This window comes from Engystomops pustulosus, chromosome 2, assembly GCF_040894005.1.
Source record: "Engystomops pustulosus chromosome 2, aEngPut4.maternal, whole genome shotgun sequence".
Classification (NCBI taxonomy): domain Eukaryota; kingdom Metazoa; phylum Chordata; class Amphibia; order Anura; family Leptodactylidae; genus Engystomops; species Engystomops pustulosus.
This window is the reverse complement of record NC_092412.1, coordinates 26,046,814-26,072,444: the sequence shown is the minus strand read 5'-3', so window position 1 is coordinate 26,072,444 and position 25,631 is coordinate 26,046,814. Positions and strand designations below refer to the sequence as shown.

At 40.5% G+C, this 25,631-nt stretch overlaps 1 protein-coding gene across 1 annotated transcript in view; it reads right to left on the bottom strand.

The window, feature by feature from the left end:
- Positions 1 to 600: 600 nt before the first annotated feature.
- The window catches only part of TMEM135 (transmembrane protein 135), a 264,465-nt gene continuing 239,434 nt past the window's right edge, over positions 601 to 25,631 (bottom strand). Inside the window, exons 7-15 of the mRNA XM_072134070.1 lie at positions 24,021 to 24,062; positions 17,230 to 17,376; positions 14,677 to 14,746; positions 8,150 to 8,317; positions 5,135 to 5,198; positions 4,090 to 4,166; positions 3,737 to 3,835; positions 2,499 to 2,566; positions 601 to 1,786 (exon numbers count right to left, since the gene is read on the bottom strand). Coding sequence (XP_071990171.1) covers positions 1,654 to 1,786; positions 2,499 to 2,566; positions 3,737 to 3,835; positions 4,090 to 4,166; positions 5,135 to 5,198; positions 8,150 to 8,317; positions 14,677 to 14,746; positions 17,230 to 17,376; positions 24,021 to 24,062 — 868 coding nt within the window. The 3' untranslated portion in view covers positions 601 to 1,653. The remainder of the gene's footprint in view (positions 1,787 to 2,498; positions 2,567 to 3,736; positions 3,836 to 4,089; positions 4,167 to 5,134; positions 5,199 to 8,149; positions 8,318 to 14,676; positions 14,747 to 17,229; positions 17,377 to 24,020; positions 24,063 to 25,631) is intronic.

Genomic DNA, 25,631 nt, shown 5'->3' with positions numbered 1-25,631 from the left:
GGTAGGTGGATGTATGGGACGTGAGGATAGCCCTTTTTAGAGCTAATCCTCACGTCCCCGCTAGCCTAGCATAAACTTTATTGGCCTAATATGTTAATTTAATTAAGCGGCTACCGGGGCGTGGAGTAGCCGGACACGAGGCTACACGGCGCGGCTACTCCACGCCCCAGTAGCTGCTTTCCCCCGCCTACCCTGTGATCTTCGGCGCGCAGCTCCTGGCAGCTGCGCGCCCTCGTCCGAGAAGCCGGAGTTCTGCGCATGCGCAGTAACTCCGGCCAAGATGCGCGATCTCGGGAACGAGGCCGGAGTTACTGCGCATGCGCAGAACTCCGGCTTCTCGGACGAGGGCGCGCAGCTGCCAGGAGCTGCGCGCCGAAGATCACAGGGTAGGCGGGGGAAAGCAGCTACTGGGGCGTGGAGTAGCCGCGCCGTGTAGCCTCGTGTCCGGCTACTCCACGCCCCGGTAGCCGCTTAATTAAATTAACATATTAGGCCAATAAAGTTTATGCTAGGCTAGCGGGGACGTGAGGATTAGCTCTAAAAAGGGCTATCCTCACGTCCCATACATCCACCTACCACCCGATCTACCTTTATAGGTAGATTCGTGGTGGTAGGTGCCCTTTAAGTGGTGGTAGTGCAGATGTGTCCCTGATGAGTAGGACAGCCATAAGTATGACCACCATCAAAAATATATAAATTGTCATTTGATCAAATTCCAAGAAATTTCGAGGGGGACCTTATCCCTCAGAAGATTAGTCCACCGAAGCCAAGGTCTAACATATCTACGGAAAGTTGGAATAGAACTTTTCCTTTGGCTTGCGTTGAGTAATTATCTTTCCTTCTTAACATACGTTGAAGAAGGACAAAAATGTCTTAGTCTTTTAATTTAGTGTTTCATGATGACCATGAAGAAAGTTGGAATCAATGAATTCCATTGGAAACTTTCTAAAAAATTATGTTATACATGAAACGAAAAACAAAACAAAGATCATAGACCATGACCATCTGAAGAACCTCAATAACCATAAAAAGCTAAATATTACCAATGGTATAAACATTGGCTCCACGTGCTGAAAAACTTTCAACATTTCTATTCAAATTAGGACTTTTCTACTTTACTTCTAGAAAAAAAAAATTCCAAAAATATTCTCGAATGTGATACAGGACACCTGAAATTTTTGGAAAAATGGATTTTGTACTGAATGTTACACAAGGTAGCCGCCACACTCCAGAACATGGACTCCTACACAAAACAAATGTCTATATTGGTCCACATGACGGGCAGGTGACCACACAGGATCTGGTTACCTACAAGTCTGCTAAATACCTTATGCCGAGGAAAATTAAGACATTTAATTGGTGTTAGTTCATCTTAGATACAATCAATGATAAGCTATGATCATTTTCGCCCCTTATAAATGATTTGTCGGGATAATGGAGACAACTCGGTTTCCAGTTGCAATCTCTATCGGGATCATTCATCAATCTACCAAAAAGTTCAAGAAGAATTAACTGATCTTCATATTGGTCAACTAGAATTAGTTAATACTGAACTGAAGCTTACAGGTTCCCACTTCTATTCTCTCCCGAAATTTGTTCTGATTCGGAGACTCTCGATTTTCACATTTTATCAAGGGAGAAGTGCACGAGAGTTCAGGAGAACTGTATCGGTAGCTCCGGTTTTACGATGGTGTATCTCGGGTCCAGTTTAGGTATAAAGTTGTTGAACTTCTTAGAAGCTTCTGAACCAAAGGCATCTAAGGCTTTCCTGTTCATTAAAGCAAACCTGGCCATGGAAAAGAAGACAGATTATTATTTTTGGATGCACTGTAGGAGTGTGTGACGATGGTGGTGTTAAAGGACATCAGCCACCAGGACGAAGGATTGTAAACCCAGCACACTGACATACAGGTGTGTGGTTCCTCTGGCAGGATCAGCTCTTCTTTTAGCTTCTTAACCACCCGTTTTAACTCTTTTATTATGCAAATGAGTTTGAGGGGCTCCAAGCTCCATTGATATCAATTGAGTCTGGAGCCCCACAGGCTCATTTGCATAACCTGTAAACCTTTTTTTCATAAAAACAAGGGCTTAAGAAGCCAAAAGAAGAGCAGATCCTGACAGGGGGGGGCACACACCAGTATGTCAGTGTGCTTGGTTTACAATCCCTGGTCGTGGTGGTAGATGTCCTTTAATGTTTTTGTACTATTTGGCTTTCAACGGGTAGTATATAATTTCTAGATGTAGGATAAGAGGTTCTCTTGATGGTATCTGCAGTTTTTAGACCGCACCACTATTGTTCATGGTTGGTATTACAACACGTCAATGACTATGGGGCAAACATAGTGTGAGTAGGCCCTCATAGCCTATATAAATGAAGGGGTGTTAAGACTAGAGTTCATTAATGAAATACTGTGATAAGGCAAAATAATCCCTTTAAATGTTATGACAGGGTTAAATAGAAGGGCTATAAGTGAATCTAATAGAGAGGAACTTCTTACCTCCCTTTGGTAAGTCTCAAAAGAAATTTCCAGTAGGAGGGTCTTAGATTCTGAACTTCCAAAACAGCCTATGAGACATGGGAAAAAAAATATTAATTCACAACATATCTATCACGGCTTCCCCAGGAATAAACACAACATGATGTGTACAAGGTTACCAAATTGTGATTTTTTTTCATGTTTAAATGCATTAAAAAGCTGCTTTTACAGTTAATTTTAAAAATTCTCTGGGTGACACAAAGAATAATGTGTTGACATGGTAACAGACTACAAACAACCTTAAAGTAGTCAAGCAGTCTAGTCTTCCTTACCCAAACTCACTAAACATATCTTTGGAATCTGCTATTATACAGCAGTACAACTTTCCCTATATTGTTCCTCCCCATGCTTGTAAACTTCCACAGTCTGTTTATAAGGTTGACTCAGCATCATCAATGCAAGCGACCCCATGTTAATCCAATAATTTTCTTTCCTTTGAGTTGAGTCCGCCATATTTATGTCCTTCTGACATAGCCGCACCTCCAACTCATTTCCTCAGGGATGACAAAGCGGGTGTCAGTGTGTGACTCTGTACTGAGATTTCCTGAGGAAGGGGTGAATGAGGGGCTGATTTCAGTCACGCACAGACAACGGCTCTTACATTTCTGAGGGAGGGAAGATGTATCGTTGCGGAGTTCACTCATCTGAAGAGAAAGTAGACCCCTTTTTACTTGTGAAGATGGAAGCGTGGATGGGCTAGAAGAATATGAATATGCATAGATGGTTACTCAACTTTATGAACAGATTGTAGAACTTTACAGGAATGGGGAGGAACAACATAGGGATAGTTGTACTGCTGTAGAATAGCAGTTTTCAAAAATATTTTTAGAGTTGGTTAGTTTATCTGACAGGTTCCCTTTAAGGCCAATTCATCACCTAGATGTTTAGTCAACTTCACAAACGGACTGTAGAACTTTGTACAGGCATGAGGATGAACAACATAGGGATAGTTGTACTGCGGTGGAATAGCAGTTTTCAAAGATAATTTTAGTTAGTGTTGGTTAGTTTATCTGACAGGTTCCCTTTAAGGCCCATTCATCACCTACTAAAAATTATCAACATGGGAGCAAGTTTCTTACAGCTAACATGCTATAACAGTGTTTGCCAAACTGTTCTGCACCAATCTATTTTTGATCTCCTAATGGAGTATCTAAAAATGATTTTACACACTTGGCATTCCCTTTAATGAGATTACTTACAGCATGGAAACAGATTGCTGTGGACACTGCATAGATGATACTATCCGCGTGAGGGAAATATGGAAACCGTCCAGCTTCAATCCCCTTGAAATACATTGTCTGCAACAAAAAGCGTAGAATGAGTCTCCCCATAGACAGATACCGAGCAGTCACGACAGCTTCGTTCCCATACAGATGAATTGGAGTTGAGCTGCAGATACCCATCTTGGCCACTATGTGGAGAAGGGAGCTGTACTTCAAGACCCGTTCTCGCTGTTAATTCCAGCAGGGCCCCAGATGTTGGAAAACCCCTTTAACAACTTATACTCTGAGATCATTAGCGAAACCATATCTCAAATAAATGACGCACTCACCTCCACTAGTTTGGACGCCAAATACATGGAAATTGTGGTGCTCTTATAAAACATCATGGAGATTCCAGCCAGGAAACCTGAAACGCATGGGAGATACTGGTTTGGACAATAAGTACACAGGCGAATACTTATCACTGTAGAGAGTATTAGGTACAGGGATCGGTTATCAGCCAATTACATGGTGCGCCTGGATGGGTGTACAGATAAGATTGTGAAGAACACAGTAAAAAGTGGACTTTTTTCAATTTTAGTTTTATTAATAAAGGCTTCCAGTTATCAGACAGCACTTTTGGGGCTCACTGCAAGTAAGCTTTGGGCCACAATGTCCATGACCCCAGGAGTGGGGTGGCCATTAGGTTCTTCACTCCACTGCTTCCCCCAGGTAAATGTGGACCGTAGAGGATCACAGAAAGGTTCATCAAGCTTTGTAAGGGGGTGATAACTTATTTTTGAACTTTCTATGACTTGGCCCAAAGGGTTAGACATTTGTCTTGTCCCCATATTTAATTTAAAGGGACACTGTCACCTGCTTTCCCCCCCCTTAAACTACAAGCCCCTTCAGATAGGGTATGATATGTTCTTTCTAGAATGATCATTCATTGAAAACCCAATTGTCTATCCCCTGTTCTGTAGACCACATAACCACAACCATGATGCTCTTTCAAAGATGAAATTCCCATATTTTCAATGACTCCATGGTTCTAGCTGCTATAGAGCCTGAAATGGAAGTTGCTGAAGAGACGCTCCAGCCCCATTTCAGACTCATCTCTGTCAAAAAATGACTTTGGAGGATATTGTTATAGGTCCACTGGCCAGATGTCACATTGGGTATTGGGGCTTTCCATTCTGTACATACATCCTGAAGAACATACCATCTAACCAATTAAAAAGGTTAAGCAGGAAGGGCCCGTTCATGGGATTAAAAAACACTGTGTGATAAAAACGAGGTGTTCACATCTCACACCTTCCCATGGTCCTTCATTGACGCCTGAGGAGGCGGGTCATCTCTATATAGAACCTATAATGCATTTAAGGCAAATCTTACCAGCTATAAGTGCGTGGAGCTCGTCGTCCAGGTTGCGTACCCATCTCAAAAAACAGCTTGTACCCTGTAATTAAAGATAGCAACTAATGAATTACACTACTCACAGGTAATGTCCTTCAACATAGTGTAGTATAGTGCTGGTTACATGTCTATTCATCACTCTGCTCCTCAATGGCCCAGCTATAGGGAGTGACTTCCAACCAGCTATTATAATTCCCAAAGCTCAGTACTAGTACGGCGCGCGCCGGGTCCCGGTGCATGGAGAGGGCTCGCGGGCCGAGCCCTCTCCATAGCCGGTAAGTCTTTGCTGCATATTGCAGCAAAGGCTTACCGGTAACACCTGCGATCGGTGCTAGCGCCGGCGGCTTCAAAGAGATGGCGCCGCATGGGCGCCGCCATCTTGTCGTGGATCGCTGCTCCCCGATGACGTCACGGGGAGCGGCGATCCGTCGCCATGGTAACCTCGGGTGTTCCGAACACCCGAGGCTACTTCGTTTTAACCCATGCATTACAATGTGCTAATTGCACATTGTAATGCATGGGGAGTAAAATCCACATATACTGCCATACTGTAGTATGGCAGTATATGATAGGATCGATCAGACTACCTAGGGTTAGAGTACCCTAGGGAGTCTGAAAAATAGTAAAAGTAAAAATAAAAAAAAGTTTAAAAAAAAAAAATTATAATAAAAAAACCTAAAAATTCAAATCACCCCCCTTTCCCTAGAAGTGATATAAAAATAAATAAACAGTAAAAATCATAAACACATTAGGTATCGCCGCGTCCGAAAATGCCCGATCTATCAAAATATGATAATGTTTTTTCACTATGTTTAACCCCGTAACGGAAAATAGCGTCCAAAGTCAAAAATGGCATTTTTTTGCTATTTTGAAAAATATAAAAAAATTAATAAAAAGTGATCAAAAGGTCGCACAGTCCCAAAAATTATAGTAATGAAAACTGCATCAAAATTCGCAAAAAATGACACTATCCACAGCTCCGTACACCAAAGTATGAAAAAGTTATTGGCCCCAGAAATGGCAAAATAAAAAAAAAATATTTTGTACAGGAGGTTTTAATTTTTTTAAATGTATGAAAACATTATAAAACCTATACAAATTTGGTATCCACGTGATCGTACCGACCCAAAGAATAAAGTAGACATGTCATTTGGGACGCAGAGTGAAAGCTGTAAAATCCAAGCCCACAAGAAAACGTCACAAATGTGGTTTTTCACCATTTTCACTGCATTTGGAATTTTTTTCCCGCTTCCCAGTACACACCATAGAATATTAAATACCGTCACTATGAAGTGCAATTTGTTACGCAGAAAATAAGCCATAACAGAGCTCTTTATGTGGAAAAATAAAAAAGTTATAGATTTTTGAAGTTGGTGAGTGAAAAATGGAAGTGAAAAAACTAAAAAAGGCCAAGTCGTGAAGGGGATACCAATACATTACAGGCAGTCCCCGGGCCCACCATATGTTCCATAAGAAGCCAATGTGCAGGTGAGCATTTACCCAAAAAATTGTCCTACACAACCTAATGGGGCCAGAGAAGAAGAGGTCACGAGTACTCACACAAGATATCGAGGAGAGATCCAGAGTCTCCACACGAGAGATCAAGAAGAGATCCAGAGTCTCCACACAAGAGATCGATGAGAGATTGAGAGATCCCACTCGAGAGATTGAGGAGAGATCGATAGTCTCCACATGAGTAATTTAGAAGAGATTGATAGAGTACATACTGTACAAGAGATCGAGGAGAGATCGAGAGATCCCACTCGAGCGATTGAGGAGAGGTCGATAGTCTCAACATAAGTAATTTAGAAGAGATTGATAGAGTACATACAAGAGATCGAGAAGAGATCCAGAGTCTCCACACAAGAGATCCCACTCGAGAGATTGAGGAGAGATCGATAGTCTCCACATAAATAGTTGAGAAGAGATTGATAGAGTACATACAAGAGATCGAGGAGAGATCCAGAGTCTCCACACAAGAGATCGAGAGATCCCACTTGAGAGATTGAGGAGAGATTGATAGTCTCCACATAAATAGTTGAGAAGAGATTGATAGAGTACATACAAGAGATCGAGGAGAGATCCAGAGTCTCCACACAAGAGATCGAGAGATCCCACTTGAGAGATTGAGGAGAGATTGATAGTCTCCACATGAGTAATTTAGAAGAGATTGATAGAGTACATACTGTACAAGAGATCGAGGAGAGATCAAGAGATCCCACTCGAGCGATTGAGGAGAGGTCGATAGTCTCCACATAAGTAATTTAGAAGAGATTGATAGAGTACATACTGTACAAGAGATCGAGGAGAGATTGAGAGATCCCACACGAGAGATTGAGGAGAGGTCGATAGTCTCCACATAAGTAATTTAGAAGAGATTGATAGAGTACATACAAGAGATCGAGGAGAGATTGAGAGATCCCACGCGAGAGATTGAGGAGAGGTCGATAGTCTCCACATAAGTAATTTAGAAGAGATTGATAGAGTACATACAAGAGATCGAGGAGAGATCCAGAGTCTCCACACAATAGGTCGGGGAAAGATTGAGAGATCCCACTCAAGAGATCGGGGGGAGATCGCAAGTCCCCACACAAAATATTGAAGAAAGATCGTTAGTCTCCACCTGAGAGATTTCTGGTCTCAACATGAGAAGTTAAGGCCATATTGAAAGTTCCCACACAAGAAATCTAGGAGATATTTTGGGTGTCCCCTCACATTGATGGGATGAAACTCCACCTGGACTGGCGATGCTGGGGGGAGCAGGATGAAGACCTGCATCCCCAATGGACGAGTAGAAGAGAGATTAACAAGCAACGCCTTTTCACTCCAAATGGTGAAGTGTAGTATTGGTTCCCCCAAGACATAACTTTATGTCAAATCCATCCCCAGGTTATTCCAATACGGTCATCTAATTGTAGTAACCAAAACTACTGGGGACTTTGATAAATCACTGAACATAAGCCATGAACATAAGCCATGTTTGCCCCTCCTCACCTTATAAATACTGACAAAAGACCCCAGGAAAGCCCCGAGCTGGAAGTTTTCTTTGTTGTAAAACAGGGAAATCAAGCGGGAGGGTTTTGTAAACACTTGTCTGAAGGTGGACGGGATGCGGAGGCAGCACTGGATGAGATACCCAACACTGAACATTCGTATAAATCCCTGAAAATAATAAAAAGAAAAATATTATAGCATTCACTAATAAAAGACATAACATAACTAAGTCATTCATAGAAGAAGTATTATAGCAGTTATATTCTTGTACATAGGGGGCGGTATTATAGTAGTTATATTCTTGTACATAGGGGGCAGTATTATAGTAGTTATATTCTTGTACATAGGGGGCAGTATTATAGTAGTTATATTCTTGTACATAGGGGGCAGTATTATAGTAGTTATATTCTTGTACATAGGGGGCAGTATTATAGTAGTTATATTCTTGTACATAGGGGGCAGTATTATAGTAGTTATATTCTTGTACATAGGCGGCAGTATTATAGCAGTTATATTCTTGTACATAGGGGGCAGTATTATAGTAGTTATATTCTTGTACATAGGCAGCAGTATTATAGTAGTTATATTCTTGTACATAGGGGGCAGTAATATAGCAGTTATATTCTTGTACATAGGCAGCAGTATTATAGTAGTTATATCCCTGTACATAGGGGGCAGTATTATAGTAGTTATATTCCTGTACATAGGGGGCAGTATTATAGTAGTTATATTCTTGTACATAGGGGGCAGTATTATAGTAGTTATATTCTTGTACATAGGGGAAGTATTATAGTAGTTATATTCTTGTACATAGGGGGCAGTATTATAGTAGTTATATTCCTGTACATAGGGGGCAGTATTATAGTAGTTATATTCTTGTACATAGGGGGCATTATTATAGTAGTTATATTCATGTACATAGGGCACAGTATTATAGTAGTTATATTCTTGTACATAGGGGGCAGTATTATAGTAGTTATATTCCTGTACATAGGGGGCAGTATTATAGTAGTTATATTCCTGTACATAGGGGGCAGTATTATAGTAGTTATATTCTTGTACATAGGGGAAGTATTATAGTAGTTATATTCTTGCACATAGGGGGCAGTATTATAGTAGTTATATTCTTGTACATAGAGGGCAGTATTATAGTAGCTATATTCCTGTACATAGAGGGCAGTATTATAGTAGTTATATTCTTGTACATAGGGGGCATTATTATAGTAGTTATATTCATGTACATAGGGCGCAGTATTATAGTAGTTATATTCTTGTACATAGGGGGCAGTATTATAGTAGTTATATTCTTGTACATAGGAGGATGTATTATAGTAGTTATATTCTTGTACATAGGAGGATGTATTATAGTAGTTATATTCTTGTACATAGGAGGATGTATTATAGTAGTTATATTCTTGTACATAGGGGCAGTATTATAGTAGTTATATTCTTGTACATAGGGGGCAGTATTATAGTAGTTATATTAGTGTACATAGGGGGCAGTATTATAGTAGTTATATTCCTGTACATAGGGGGCAGTATTATAGTAGTTATATTCTTGTACATAGAGGGCAGTATTATAGTAGTTATATTCTTGCACATAGGGGGCAGTATTATAGTAGTTATATTCTTGTACATAGAGGGCAGTATTATAGTAGCTATATTCCTGTACATAGAGGGCAGTATTATAGTAGTTATATTCTTGTACATAGGGGGCATTATTATAGTAGTTATATTCATGTACATAGGGCGCAGTATTATAGTAGTTATATTCTTGTACATAGGGGGCAGTATTATAGTAGTTATATTCTTGTACATAGGAGGATGTATTATAGTAGTTATATTCTTGTACATAGGAGGATGTATTATAGTAGTTATATTCTTGTACATAGGAGGATGTATTATAGTAGTTATATTCTTGTACATAGGGGCAGTATTATAGTAGTTATATTCTTGTACATAGGGGGCAGTATTATAGTAGTTATATTAGTGTACATAGGGGGCAGTATTATAGTAGTTATATTCCTGTACATAGGGGGCAGTATTATAGTAGTTATATTCTTGTACATAGAGGGCAGTATTATAGTAGTTATATTCCTGTACATAGGGGGCAGTATTATAGTAGTTATATTCTTGTACATAGGGGGCATTATTATAGTAGTTATATTCATGTACATAGGGCGCAGTATTATAGTAGTTATATTCTTGTACATAGGGGGCAGTATTATAGTAGTTATATTCTTGTACATAGGGGGCAGTATTATAGTAGTTATATTCTTGTACATAGGGGGCAGTATTATAGTAGTTATATTCTTGTACATAGGGGGCAGTATTATAGTAGTTATATTCCTGTACATAGGGGGCAGTATTACAGTAGTTATATTCTTGTACATAGAGGGCAGTATTATACTAGTTATATTCTTGTACATAGGAGGCAGTATTATAGTAGTTATATTCTTGTACATAGGAGGATGTATTATAGTAGTTATATTCTTGTACATAGGTGGCAGTATTATAGTAGTTATATTTTTGTACATAGGAGGATGTATTATAGTAGTTATATTCTTGTACATAGGGGCAGTATTATAGTAGTTATATTCTTGTACATAGGGGGCAGTATTATAGTAGTTATATTCTTGTACATAGGGGGCAGTATTATAGTAGTTATATTCTTGTACATAGGGGCAGTATTATAGTAGTTATATTCTTGTACATAGGGGGCAGTATTATAGTAGTTATATTCTTGTACATAGGGGGCAGTATTATAGTAGTTATATTCTTGTACATAGGGGGTAGTATTATAGAAGTTATATTCTTGTACATAGGGGGCAGTATTATAGTAGTTATATTCTTGTACATAGGGGGCAGTATTATAGTAGTTATATTCTTGTACATAGGAGGCAGTATTATAGTAGTTATATTCTTGTACATAGGGGGTAGTATTATAGAAGTTATATTCTTGTACATAGGGGGCAGTATTATAGTAGTTATATTCTTGTACATAGGGGGCAGTATTATAGTAGTTATATTCTTGTACATAGGGGGCAGTATTATAGTAGTTATATTCTTGTACATAGGGAGCAGTATTATAGTAGTTATATTCTTGTACATAGGGGCAGTATTATAGTAGTTATATTCTCGTACATAGGGGCAGTATTATAGTAGTTATATTCTTGTACATAGGAGGATGTATTATAGTAGTTATATTCTTGTACATAGGGGGCAGTATTATAGTAGTTATATTCTTGTACATAGGGAGCAGTATTATAGTAGTTATATTCTTGTACATAGGGGCAGTATTATAGTAGTTATATTCTCGTACATAGGGGCAGTATTATAGTAGTTATATTCTTGTACATAGGAGGATGTATTATAGTAGTTATATTCTTGTACATAGGGGGCAGTATTATAGTAGTTATATTCTTGTACATAGGGGGCAGTATTATAGTAGTAGTAGTAGTAGTTATATCATTGTACCTCAGTACCTAGACACATTTCTGTTCAAACTTATATTTTCTGTAAATGATTAGTGTAATATCTTTTGCACAGATGGAACATCACAGTTTAGGATTTATCTCTGGTTATATATGTTTCCAAGCTCATAATAAAAATGTAATAAAATTAAGTTTACAATAAAAAATTGATATTGCAAATTCCAGAGATTCCAGCTGTTACACCCTTTCCTGACACTGGATGGCAGTATTATATCACAGAGAATGCTGATAGTATTTGGAATTAGTAATCCTGTCTGCATTCTGTGGAGTAATGTTATAAATCTGATCATGTACGCTGCCATAGTGGCGAGAGGGTGACAACAAACATGATGCGTATTAGTATTAAATCTACATTACACCTGAGGCTGAGATACTTTTGATGTGTTTAGCTCACAGAACATTATCTAGACAGGTTAAAACTATATCCACTGTACATAGCCAGTCCTTCTCTCAGCTGACAAGTGGAAACAATTGTATCCAGTCTAGACAATGCTCTGTGAGCTACACAGCCTTCACTCCAGGCTGATACATAGTAGCAAACCAGAAAAGATATCTGTGAAGCTGGTGATGTGTGTAGCTCACAGAGCATTTTCTAGACTGGGTACAAGTTTTCCACTTCCCAGCTGAGAGGAAGACTAGCTATGTACAGGGTTTACAGCGTGTGGATGTTATTGTATCTTGTGAAGATAATGCTCTGTGAGCTAGACACACCAAAAGAAGCTGAGCAAATGTATCAGACTCAGTTTGGCTCACAGAGCATTGTCATACAAATCCACAGGCTGCAAACCCTGCTTCCAACTGAGAAGTGGAAACAAAATGTATCTAGTCTAGACAATGCTCTGTGAGCTAAACAATTACACTAATACATTGATACATTTTTGCAGCTCCTACACATTTATTTAGCTCATCGGGTCTGGATACAATTGGCTCCAACTCTCAGCTGACAAGAGAGCTAGCAATGTACAGGGTGGACACCGTATAGCCAATGCTCTGTGTGCTAACTATACTAAAGCATATCAGAAAACTAGAGATTATATCTAAATGATATACAAAGAATAATAGGGTGAAAAGCTACAAAAACCTAACATGTAATGCTAAACATTAAAATATGTGTCTCCAAATACATGTACAGGTACCAAAACACACTAAAGTACCCTCACCTCCCCTCCCCAAAAACAAAAAGGTCACAGCTACCAGTATATGGCAAAAAAACCCAAAGAATAGATCTTAGCGGTCTGTGAGTCCAGGGGGAGGAGCCAGACAGTCACTAGGTCAGGAAGAAGTTAACAACACTGCCCCTAGTATACCCTGTGTGTGTGGCTACTCATGGGTATACACCACAGCGCCGTTGAGTTGGACCATTGTCCTAATCGGTGCAGAGATCAGGGCAGAATTTGATTACACCCTGATGTAAATTTGTGTATTCCCCCCTGAAGGAATCGCTGATCTCTGATGGTCCTAGAAACGTGTCAGATTTTCTTTTGTGGGTGTACTAGGGTAAGTTTGGGTGCTGTAAGGGGTTATAAGGGTTTAGTAGGGTGCAATGCTGTTACCTTCTTCCTGACCCAGTAACCATTTGGCTCCTCCCACTGGACTCCCCTCTGTCTACTACTCTGCCGCACAGACCAGTAAGCAGGGGTGGATTAAAAGGGTTATCCAAGATTAGCAATAAATTAGTGACTGCTGGGGTGGGCTTTTTAAACAAAATAAATGTGTACTCACCTCCTCCATCGCTCCTGATGTCCTGCGCCGCGGTCCGTCTGATCCGTGCCCCTGTAGACGGAAGCTGCGCTCGGGAAGCTTCCAGCCGGCAGAGGTGGCCGGCCTCTCAGATCAGTCCCTATCTCTCAGCATTGTAGGCGCTGGGATATGGTGATATGGGGAAGCTCCCCAAGCACAGCGGTCCACCTGATCCGTGCTCCTGTTTGTTTACAGGAACATCAGCAGCGACAGAGAAGGTAAGTAGCATGGTGGCTTAGTGGTTAGCATTACAGTCTTGTAGTGCTGGGGACCTGGGTTCAAGTCCCAGGGTCAACATCTCCAAAGAGTTTGTATATTCTCTCTGTGTTTGTGTGGGTTTCCTCCGGGTCCTCCGATTTCCTCCCACACTCCAAAACATACAGGTAGGTTGATTAGATTGTGAACCTCATTGGGGACAGGGACTGATTTGGTAAACTCTGTGCAGCGCTGCGTAACCTGTGTGCGCTATATAAATAAAGGATTATTTTTATAGTTACTTGTTTAATTTGTTTAAAAAGCCAGCCCCAGCCCATGACTAATTTATTGCTAATCTCAGATAACCCCTTTAAGGCTGCCATGGGCCCTGGACTTCCTACATCTAGTACTAGAATCAGCTTCATGAGGAATGGGGGATGTGACCTTTCTGCTGCTTTCAATCTGTGGTTTCAGGACCCTTGGAGGACCTTCAAGTGTCCTGAAATCTGTATCTGAATCTGTATTGAGAGCCGGAACAGATGTACAAGGATTTCATGGGTGAAGGTCCTTCTAAGTATATAGTTTGGAGGGTGGCTTGGGTGGTCATGGGCCCTGTAAAAGGCGTTGGCTCCAGACTACCACCCAAACTGACTATATTATAATCCACTACTGCTGGTCAGACCTAACCATTTTTTCGGTTGCACTTTCGCCGTATACTTGATAATGGTCTGGAATTAAATCCCGAAATCCAGAAAGACTCCACTTAGGATGAGGAGTAAGAGCCTGAGCTCCGTCCTTCCATCATCTCGGAGGAATTACAGTAAATGTCTGTTCGCCTGCAGACAGCAGTAAGCGGGTTCAGCAGTCTGGGTCAGGTCATTAGCATTTCTAACTAACGTGATTGATTAAACATCTAACCCCAATTAATGGTGATAATACTCATGTTCTTGGGACGGGATCCAGGGAGAACATAAAAGGTTGGCTGGTGTATCCGTAATGTATCAACGAGGGTCTTCAAAGAAACGCGTCTGTCATGGCGGCCGGCGCTCGGCCGCATCTTGGAGCAATTACCGGCTCTGTGATCAGCGCGTGTCTTACCTTAATGCAGTAGGAGATACAGTTGTCCTCGTAGTGCTTACAACATCTGTGCCTCGGCCCGTGTTTGCATCTAAACAGAAAGCCATAAATCACCCGCAAGAATGTAAATCTGAATGTATATGTGTCATATCAATATACAGAGACGCGGAAGGATACAAGATCTACAAGTGGTATCAAATCTGAACGCACGCTGGATGGGGAATGTGTGTGATCAGGGTCCAGACCCTCTATAAATATCCTATCAATCACTACACACACAGGGGAATTTGTATACGGCACTTTCCAGGATTGTTTGCGGAGCCAATCACTCAGAATTCATCTTATTCATAATTCCATTTCTTTATTAGTAAGCTGGTAATACGCGTTTCGAGCCTCTTCCTCGGTTATATAAAGCTTAAAACTGCATAAAAACATGTATGGCTCATAAACGGGTGTTTTTGGCGCGAGAATGGGGTAAACATTGCGTCAGCATGATCTCAGGATGTCAACGGAAAACATGATTGGAATATTATTCATTCATAAAACCAATAGGTATTGAACGGTGGCTGTATTAGACTAAAAAAAAACAAACAAATAGACACATAATACGGTCATATAAAAGAAAAAACATAAATGCAGATGATAATAAATATAAAAATAAAGATATTCATAAATAGTCAATTATTTCATATCATTTATAAAATCATTAAAAAGCCTAAATAAGTCATCTTCGGATGGCTAAAAGGCAGAGAGTAATGTCGCTGGGTTTTGTTTGGGGCTACAGAAGCCCCTATGGGACAGAGTGGAAAGGCATTTGCCGTGATACACTGGATGACAGGTAGCGATCACGGAGCTACGGAAGCCGAGATGTGCCAAAAGAAGACGAGAAGTCACACATTGCTTCGGATTAGGTGGATATGGAACTCAGGATCAGTAGAGCATAAGTAATATCATGTATGTACACAGTGACTGCAACAGCAGCAGAATAGTGAGTGCAGCTCTGGAGTATAATACAGGATGTAACTCAGGATCAGTACAGGATAAGTAATGTCATGTATGTGCACAGTAGTACAGGATAAGTAATGTCATGTATGTACACAGTGACTGCACCAGTAGAATAGTGAGTGCAGCTCTGGTGTATAATACAGGATGTAACTCAGGATCAGTACAGGATAAGTAATGTCATGTATGTACACAGTGACTGCACCAGCAGCAGAATAGTGAGTGCAGCTCTGGGGTATAATACAGGATAAGTAATGTCATGTATGTACACAGTGACTGCACCAGCAGCAGGATAGTGAGTGCAGCTCTGGAGTATAATACAGGATGTAACTCAGGATCAGTACAGGATAAGTAATGTCATGTATGTACACAGTGACTGCACCAGCAGCAGAATAGTGAGTGCAGCTCTGGAGTATAATACAGGATGTAACTCAGGATCAGTACAGGATAAGTAATGTCATGTATGTACACAGTGACTGCACCAGTAGAATAGTGAGTGCAGCTCTGGTGTATAATACAGGATGTAACTCAGGATCAGTACAGGATAAGTAATGTCATGTATGTACACAGTGACTGCACCAGTAGAATAGTGAGTGCAGCTCTGGTGTATAATACAGGATGTAACTCAGGATCAGTACAGGATAAGTAATGTCATGTATGTACACAGTGACTGCACCAGTAGAATAGTGAGTGCAGCTCTGGTGTATAATACAGGATGTAACTCAGGATCAGTACAGGATAAGTAATGTCATGTATGTACACAGTGACTGCACCAGCAGCAGAATAGTGAGTGCAGCTCTGGAGTATAATACAGGATGTAACTCAGGATCAGTACAGGATAAGTAATGTCATGTATGTACACAGTGACTGCACCAGCAGCAGAATAGTGAGTGCAGCTCTGGAGTATAATACAGGATGTAACTCAGGATCAGTACAGGATAAGTAATGTCATGTATGTACACAGTGACTGCACCAGCAGCAGAATAGTGAGTGCAGCTCTGGAGTATAATACAGGATGTAACTCAGGATCAGTACAGGATAAGTAATGTCATGTATATAAAGCTCATGTATAGTCTTAGTGTAAGTTATCCTATATATATATAGAACAATATATTTGTAACAATATAAAATTTACCGTAATCGAAAACATCTTGAAGGAAGAAATTCCCATTTCCCACACAACCTTTTGAACATATTGTGCAACATATACCCTCATCTCTGAGAGAGCGGATTCCTGACATATTATTCTAAGGGCTGATACATTTATGTGATTTATGGAGAGCGTTTTGGCTGCTGTGTGGTTTTTCCACTTGTATAGTCTTCTCAAGGTCAAGGTAACAGAGAACAAATTTGACAAAAAAAAATTGAAATAAAATAAATCCCAGCACCCCAAAAAAATAATAAATAATTTAAAAATTTAATAAATTTTTAAAATTTCAACCTACAAAAAAAAAACAAAGCCTCAAGGTAAAAAAGAGAAACCATTTAAAAATGATTTGACACCAAAAAATGACACCCCCGCTGCCGAAAATAAAAGTAATTTACATTAAAAAAAATTCTGGTTCTACGTACATTGAGTCCATAAGTTTCCTAGTTAGAGAAAATATATTAATCCTACGAGATGTTTCCGTCTGTTCCTTGGTCTTCTTCCCGGTTTTGGCGTACAAGGTCTCAGGCAGCAGCGTATGAGCGGGAATTTCTTCTTTTCCCACAATGAATCTGGTCAAAAAAAAAATTTAAAATGTCATTTACAACTCTTAACCCTTTGTCAACCCAATATATATATTTTTGTTTTTGCACCACGTCCTTTTAAAATCCACAATTATTTTATAAAGAGCTGCATGAGGGCTTGTTTTCTGCGTAACAAACTGTAGTTTATAGTTCAGGACCGCCCGATGTATACATATATGACATAAAGAGGTTATGGCTAAATGAAGAATGCTCATAGGCTGTTCCCTCTCCATACAGGCCGGGTATTATCCAGCAGACACCTGCATCGGTCCGATGCTGGCAACACTTGTGGGAGTTAACCTGTTAGTTGTCGAGGTCAAAGTTCATCATTTCACAGCTTTACATGGACGCAGCCATATAACTACCAACCAACACTCCCCACAACATCATCTGGGACTGCCGATTGGTTCCTATGACAGCTGGGAACCTCCGGGAGGCACCTATGTCTGCCCATTTAAGGGGTTTTCCCATGAATTCGAGTTAAACCCTATCCACAGAATAGGGCATAACTCGCAGATCAGGGATGAGACCCCCACAGATCACAAAAACGAAGGGTCCGATGGGGTGCCACGTAGCTCAGACGGACCCCTCGTCGCTCCGGGAGTGTAATGGAGCAGACGGCCGTGCATGACCGTTCTGCTCCATACATCTCAATGGAGCCGACAAAAATTTCCGAGCGCAGCGCTTGGCGATCTCCGTCAGCTCTATAGTAAAAAAAAGTTTTAAAATAAAAAAAAAAACAACAGTAAAAATTCAAATCATTTTTTTTTTCCTAGAAAAAAAAAAAAAACATATCTCTGGTGTCTCCACATCTATCAAAACAGATATTCCAGTTGGTGAATTCCGTAACGGTCAGGATAGAGCAAAATGAAGAAGGTTTTTTTGTACAAAATGTTTTAACTTTTTAAAATCTATTCAAACACAAGAAAACCTACACAAATTATACACCCCAGTGATTTGGGCTCTGTTTTTAGAACTTTCACTATGCGCTCCAAATGAAACCTACTCTTTAGTCTTTGGGTTGTTACGATTAAGAGTCCGGTGTACCATCATGTGAGGTGTCTTTTTTTTTTAAATGAGACGGCATTTTCAGTGCTAAAATTTTGAGAATTAAATGTTTTTTTTTTCTAATTTCTTTAAGTTGCAAAATGGCAAGAAATGGTGAGTTGGACATTTGGGAGCGCTGTTATCTGTTTCGGGGTTTCACTTCCAGGAAAAAAACGGTTTTATATTTTGATAGATCGGACATTTTGGAAAGCGGTGACAAAACAAGTTCATTATTTTATTTATTTTTATATCAATTCCAGGAGGGGTGACATTTTTAGGTTTTTTATTTTTTTAACGTGGAGAAACTTATTTTTACAGTATTTTTAGATTTTTCCAGATCAACAGAAATTTCAGGTTCTGGATCCTCATACAGACTTGTCGGCTGTCATGGCGCCATGATGATGTCATACGGAACAACGATCACAGCCAAACTGGTGGCGCCCATGTGCCGCCAGCATTTAGATGTCTCCAGAGGCTCTTTGCCTGTCCATGGAGTGGGGGACACTATGAATTTATTGGAGGCTCTGCAGGTGTTTATTTTGTGCCATCAGTGTATAGAAACACATGCTGGGACCAGCTTCATACAACAGTCCAGAAAAATCCATAAAACATGGAATTCTCCGAAAAGCGTAGGACGTAACCTTGCGTATGTCTATGCGCCTAACATGTTTATTATCTCCTATGAAATTTTTAAAAGATGAAATAAATTGTCTACGTTTTGTGGATTTTTCTGGATTGATGTATGAAGCTGGACCCAACGTGTGGCCTTGGAACAAAGTTGCCCATGCTCCAACACGCCAGACATCACTTGCATAGCCTCCAGGTGAGCTGACTCTCCATCCTTGTGGTATCACTGTGACTGATATTGGAGACTTTTTGTTTGTCCTTGTTGTCGTGGCACTGTGGCTATTACTGGAGGCGCTATGGATGGACGTGGAGACACTGTATCTTATACCGGATAGTGTGTAGCCAATCCTAAGGACACTGATGGCACAATTCATGTTACGTAAAACTCAGTGGCTAATTTTGCTGCTACTTTGACTGCACCATGAAGTTCTGGGGCTGTTCATGATATGGAGATGTGGAACGGTCTGTAGGCACTATGTTTGTTATTAAAGTTTTAAAGTTAAAAGTAGTTAAAGTTTTTTTTGCTATTCATGGTGTATAAGACTCTGTTCACATCTTGTAGGCTCTGTGTCTACCAGCTACGTGGATGTTGCTGGTAAGGACGTAAAAGGTGGTGTCACCATGGTTTAGCTGTCAGGGCCCAAGCTCCTACATTTTGAGAAGCCATTCATTTACTTTTTACGAAAAATATACGGCAATGGTGTTTTTCCATAATGGACTGGTCCCAGAATTACATCATTGAGGATATTCTGAAGGCAAATATAATTTATAGTAAAGCACTGAGATCCATGGTGTTTGGTGTGCAGTAACCTCCACCGCCCCTCGAAGACTTTCATTTACCGGCAGAGCCAGACCTAGACCTATTGGTATTAATACAGCATAAATGATTCACTGTGAGTTTAGAGAAAAAGCATTAAAAATTTTATGACAAAGAACTTATTGAGTTTAAGTGCAGGAGTAAAGCCCAAGCCAGAACTAATATGTCATGGAAACTGTCCACTAAGGAGATGATTAAGAGGAGTAATGTCCGTCCAGAGCCAGAAACCCTGTGGCTCCTTGGATAGTTCTTGAGAATAACATGGAGTCACTTCTAAATCTTGAACAAATTCGCTATTAAACTGAAGTCAAAGAAAATGTGGATCCAAAATAAAGAAGTAAACTTTGAGACGTGGACAGCGATGTTCATAGTAATCCAAATAAAACATTTATATGGCGGCTTATAGCCATAGCGTGAGGAGTCATAGTAGATGGTTGTCATGGTCTTCATGGTAGAATGAAGACCACATTGGTCTTAAAGACCAGGGCTAAGCTTCATGTGTTATGAGTAGAATGGTAATGACTTCTTCTGGTGAGGTCCCTGCAGTGTATATTATGATGTACATGGGGTATTTCAGAAGAATATCTTAGAGGGCACTAGGAGTACCCGTTTTAGGTTGACCAAGATTAGCACAGTGAAGGGGCCACTATTCGGGTTGACAAAGACAAGAAGAATGTTTTGGGTTGACCAAGCGGGAAAGAATGTTTTGGGTTGACCGAGGAGGGAAGAATGTTTTGGGTTGACCGAGGAGGGAAGAATGTTTTGGGTTGACTGAGGAGGGAAGAATGTTTTGGGTTGACCGAGGAGGGAAGAATGTTTTGGGTTGACCGAGGAGGGAAGAATGTTTTGGGTTGACCGAGGAGGGAAGAATGTTTTGGGTTGACCGAGGAGGGAAGAATGTTTTGGGTTGCCGAGGAGGGAAGAATGTTTTGGGTTGACCAAGACGGGAAGAATGTTTTGGGTTGACCAAGACGGGAAGCATGTTTTGGGTTGACCAAGACAGGAAGCATGTTTTGGGTTGACCAAGACAGGAAGCATGTTTTGGGTTGACCGAGGAGGGAAGAATGTTTTGGGTTGACCAAGACGGGAAGAATGTTTTGGGTTGACCAAGACGAGAAGAATGTTTTGGGTTGACCAAGACGGGAAGTATGTTTTGGGTTGACCAAGATGGGAAGAATGTTTTGGGTTGACCAAGACGGGAAGAATGTTTTGGGTTGACCAAGACGGGAAGAATGTTTTGAGTTGACCAAGACGGGAAGAATGTTTTGGGTTGACCAAGGCAAGACGAATGTTTTAGGTTGGCCAAGATGGGAGGAATGTTTTAGGTTGACCAAGACGAGAAGAATGTTTTGGGTTGACCAAGACGAGAAAAATGTTTTGGTTGGCGTCACAGGACCATCTACAGTTCTCATATTTGACACCTAGGACAAAAGAACCTGCTTTTCACATCCATATACTTTCCAATATCCTTGGGGGGCCCTGACCTTAAGTTTCAGTTCTTCTGGAGGGGAAACACCAGACAAGGTTCTTAACACCTATGATCAAAGTGAGCTTAGCCTCCTCTTTCCTAAATACTTCCATGGACTGCCTCTTTGGTACTTATACATTTGATACCAGATGTGGTATGGAATCTGGAAGAGGAGACGTGGACAGCGATGTACATAGTAATCCAAATAAAACATTCAGAAGGCGGCTTATAGCCATAGCGTGAGGAGTCATAGTAGATGGTTGTCATGGTCTTGATGGGAGAATGAAGACCCCATTGGTCTTAAAGACAAGGACTAAGCTTCATGTGATAGAGTAAAGTGGTAATGACTTCTTCTGGTGAGGTCCCTGCAGTGTATATTATGATGTCCAAGGGGTATTTCAGAAGAATATGTTAGAGAGCACTAGGAGTACCCGTTTTAGGTTGACCAAGATTAGCACAGTGAAGGGGCCAATATTCGGGTTGACCAAGATGAGAAGAATGTTTTGGGTTGACCAAGATGAGAAGAATGTTTTGGGTTGACCAAGATGGGAAGAATGTTTTGGGTTGACCAAGACGAGAAGAATGTTTTGGGTTGACCAAGACGGGAAGTATGTTTTGGGTTGACCAAGATGGGAAGAATGTTTTGGGTTGACCAAGACGGGAAGAATGTTTTGGGTTGACCAAGACGGGAAGAATGTTTTGAGTTGACCAAGACGGGAAGAATGTTTTGGGTTGACCAAGGCAAGACGAATGTTTTAGGTTGGCCAAGATGGGAGGAATGTTTTAGGTTGACCAAGACGAGAAGAATGTTTTGGGTTGACCAAGACGAGAAGAATGTTTTGGTTGGCCTCACAGGACCATCTACAGTTCTCATATTTGACACCTAGGACAAAAGAACCTGCTTTTCACATCCATATACTTTCCAATATCCTTGGGGGGCCCTGACCTTAAGTTTCAGTTCTTCTGGAGGGGAAACACCAGACAAGGTTCTTAACACCTATGATCAAAGTGAGCTTAGCCTCCTCTTTCCTAAATACTTCCATGGACTGCCTCTTTGGTACTTATACATTTGATACCAGATGTGGTATGGAATCTGGAAGAGGAGACGTGGACAGCGATGTTCATAGTAATCCAAATAAAACATTCAGAAGGCGGCTTATAGCCATAGCGTGAGGAGTCATAGTAGATGGTTGTCATGGTCTTGATGGGAGAATGAAGACCCCATTGGTCTTAAAGACAAGGACTAAGCTTCATGTGATAGAGTAGAGTGGTAATGACTTCTTCTGGTGAGGTCCCTGCAGTGTATATTATGATGTCCAAGGGGTATTTCAGAAGAATATGTTAGAGAGCACTAGGAGTACCCGTTTTAGGTTGACCAAGATTAGCACAGTGAAGGGGCCAATATTCGGGTTGACCAAGATGAGAAGAATGTTTTGGGTTGACCAAGATGAGAAGAATGTTTTGGATTGACCAAGATGGGAAGAATGTTTAGGGTTGACCAAGACGAGAAGAATGTTTAGGGTTGACCAAGACGAGAAGAATGTTTAGGGTTGACCAAGACGGGAAGAATGTTTTGGGTTGACCAAGACGGGAAGAATGTTTTGGGTTGACCAAGACGGGAAGAATGTTTTGGGTTGACCAAGACGGGAAGCATGTTTTGGGTTGACCAAGACGGGAAGAATGTTTTGGTTGACCAAGACCAGAAGAATGTTTTGGGTTGACCAAGACGAGAAGAATGTTTTGAATTGACCAAGACCAGAAGAATGTTTTGGGTTGACCAAGACGAGAAGAATATTTTGGGTTGACCAAGACGAGAAGAATGTTTTGGGTTGACCAAGGCAAGACGAATGTTTTAGGTTGGCCAAGATGGGAGGAATGTTTTAGGTTGACCAAGACGAGAAGAATGTTTTGGGTTGACCAAGACGAGAAGAATGTTTTGGTTGGCCTCACAGGACCATCTACAGTTCTCATATTTGACACCTAGGACAAAAGAACCTGCTTTTCACATCCACATACTTTCCAATATCCTTGCGGGGCTCTGATCTTAAGTTTCAGTTCTTCTGGAGAGGAAACACCAGACAAGGTTTTTAACACCTATGATCAAAGTGAGCTTAGCCTCCTCTTTCCTAAATACTTCCATGGACTGGCTCTGTGGTACCTATACCTTTGATACCAAATCCGGTATGGAATCTGGAAGAGGAATCTGTTCTCAGGGCGAACTTGAGTTCTCCTTATCAACCCTTCCAGGGGTACAAATACCAGCTGATGGCCTCACAATGGTGCTGGCTGCCATATTTAGATAAGATGTAAATACTGGTAATGTATGGGGTACATATATAGATGCACTGAAAGAGGTTGATGTAGGTTAATTAGGATTGGTGGCCTCATCAATACCCTATACCTGCAGAGTGGTGGTTATTACCCTCTTCAGAAATCCATGGACACAGTGCTTGGTGCATACTTGGTATATATTGGCACTTATGGATCCCTGAAGGTGAGGCAATTTGCAGGCGGAGCTAAATCCTGAATAGTCTTCTCTATCATTGTATGGAAACATGGTGAGGAAAGTGGACAACCCCTTTAATACTGAATATTTCTTAATCTCTTGTAATATATTGGAAGAGCTTCACATGTCCATGACATCAGCTTACACTCACCACCAGGGCTACTTACTTTAGTGCTGAAAAGGCAAAACCTTGGAGTCCATCTTTGCACCTGCAAAAGTAAAAGGAATTTTTGTTTTAGCAAATTTATACCATACTATATAGAGAAGATACATTATATATACAGAACTACAATAACATTGCATTATACAACATATCATCATCATCTGAGATTTTCTAGAGGGAAAGAGGCAATGTTTTGACCTAAATACCCCATGCTACACCACAAGGCACTGCTATAAGTAGCATGGAAAGGCTTTTACAAAGTCACTCACACCACTGTATACAGAACGTGTAGGCGGGGATGTGACTACCGTTACTGGTTCAACAGTGACTACACTAGGACTTACCACTAGAGGGCAGCCATGAGCATTGAAAGTCAACTACCTATTGTTTCTCACATAACGGTGGCGCTATACATAACCAATACAAGGATATCAGTGTAATGTGAATTTTCACAGCGCCACCTATAGGTCAGGAGTAAAAACTACATCAATTGTATGTGGGCATGTATAAATTTTGCAGAAATGTTATAAGTGTGTATGTTTTAGGTTCATTTGTGTACATATATTTATCTGTATTAATATATTTTTTATGTTGTCTATATCTATCTATCCATCTATCTAGAGAGAGAGAGAGACAAAGATGTGTATCTGTTTATATGTATTTTTACGCTGCGTATGTGTGTCTCTATGATTATATTTTTATGTTTTGTGTGTGTGTATATATATTTTTATGTTGTGCCTGTATATAAGTATATATCTGTATGAATACATTTGTGTGTGTGTATATATATTTTTATGTTGTGCCTGTATATAAGTATATATCTGTATGAATACATTTGTGTGTGTGTATATATATTTTTATGTTGTGCCTGTATATAAGTATATATCTGTATGAATACATTTGTGTGTGTGTATATATATTTTTATGTTGTGCCTGTATATAAGTATATATCTGTATGAATACATTTGTGTGTGTGTATATATATTTTTATGTTGTGCCTGTATATAAGTATATATCTGTATGAATACATTTGTGTGTGTGTATATATATATATTTATTTTATGTGGTGTGTGTATATAGGTGGATACAGTCATGAGCAGAACTGTAAGTCCCACGTTCCCCCTGTATAAGTCATAGCCCCCATAGGAATTCAAGGGCAGGTGTAAGAGAAGAAAGTGAAGCTTGAAAGGTCCTTCTCATGTTACTGTGGTGTCATGTACATTGCCCTGTGGTTTGCGCTGCTGTACTGTATAGCTGACGTGTGAGCGGGACCCCATGACTTATATCCCAAGCTGCTATATGATAAGACTTGGTGTCCTGCAGCTACACTTGGATGTGGGGTCTAAGCTGTGAGCCCTATAGGGGGCGCTCATTCGTGACTATCCAATGAAAAGAAGCAGTAAGAGGCATTACAAACATAACAGGGCCCATTCCGTCGGGTTTCCCAAATTTTTTGGTTTTGCGCTGAATTGCTCAGGTTTTTGACAAACGCGGTCGTATTGTGGTGCATCGGCGCCGGCTTTCATGCGACACAAATCGGGGGCTGCGGCTGTCGGACAACCCGACTGATTCGGAGAAACCACATAATTTAAAATTGAAATTGTGTCGGAAGATC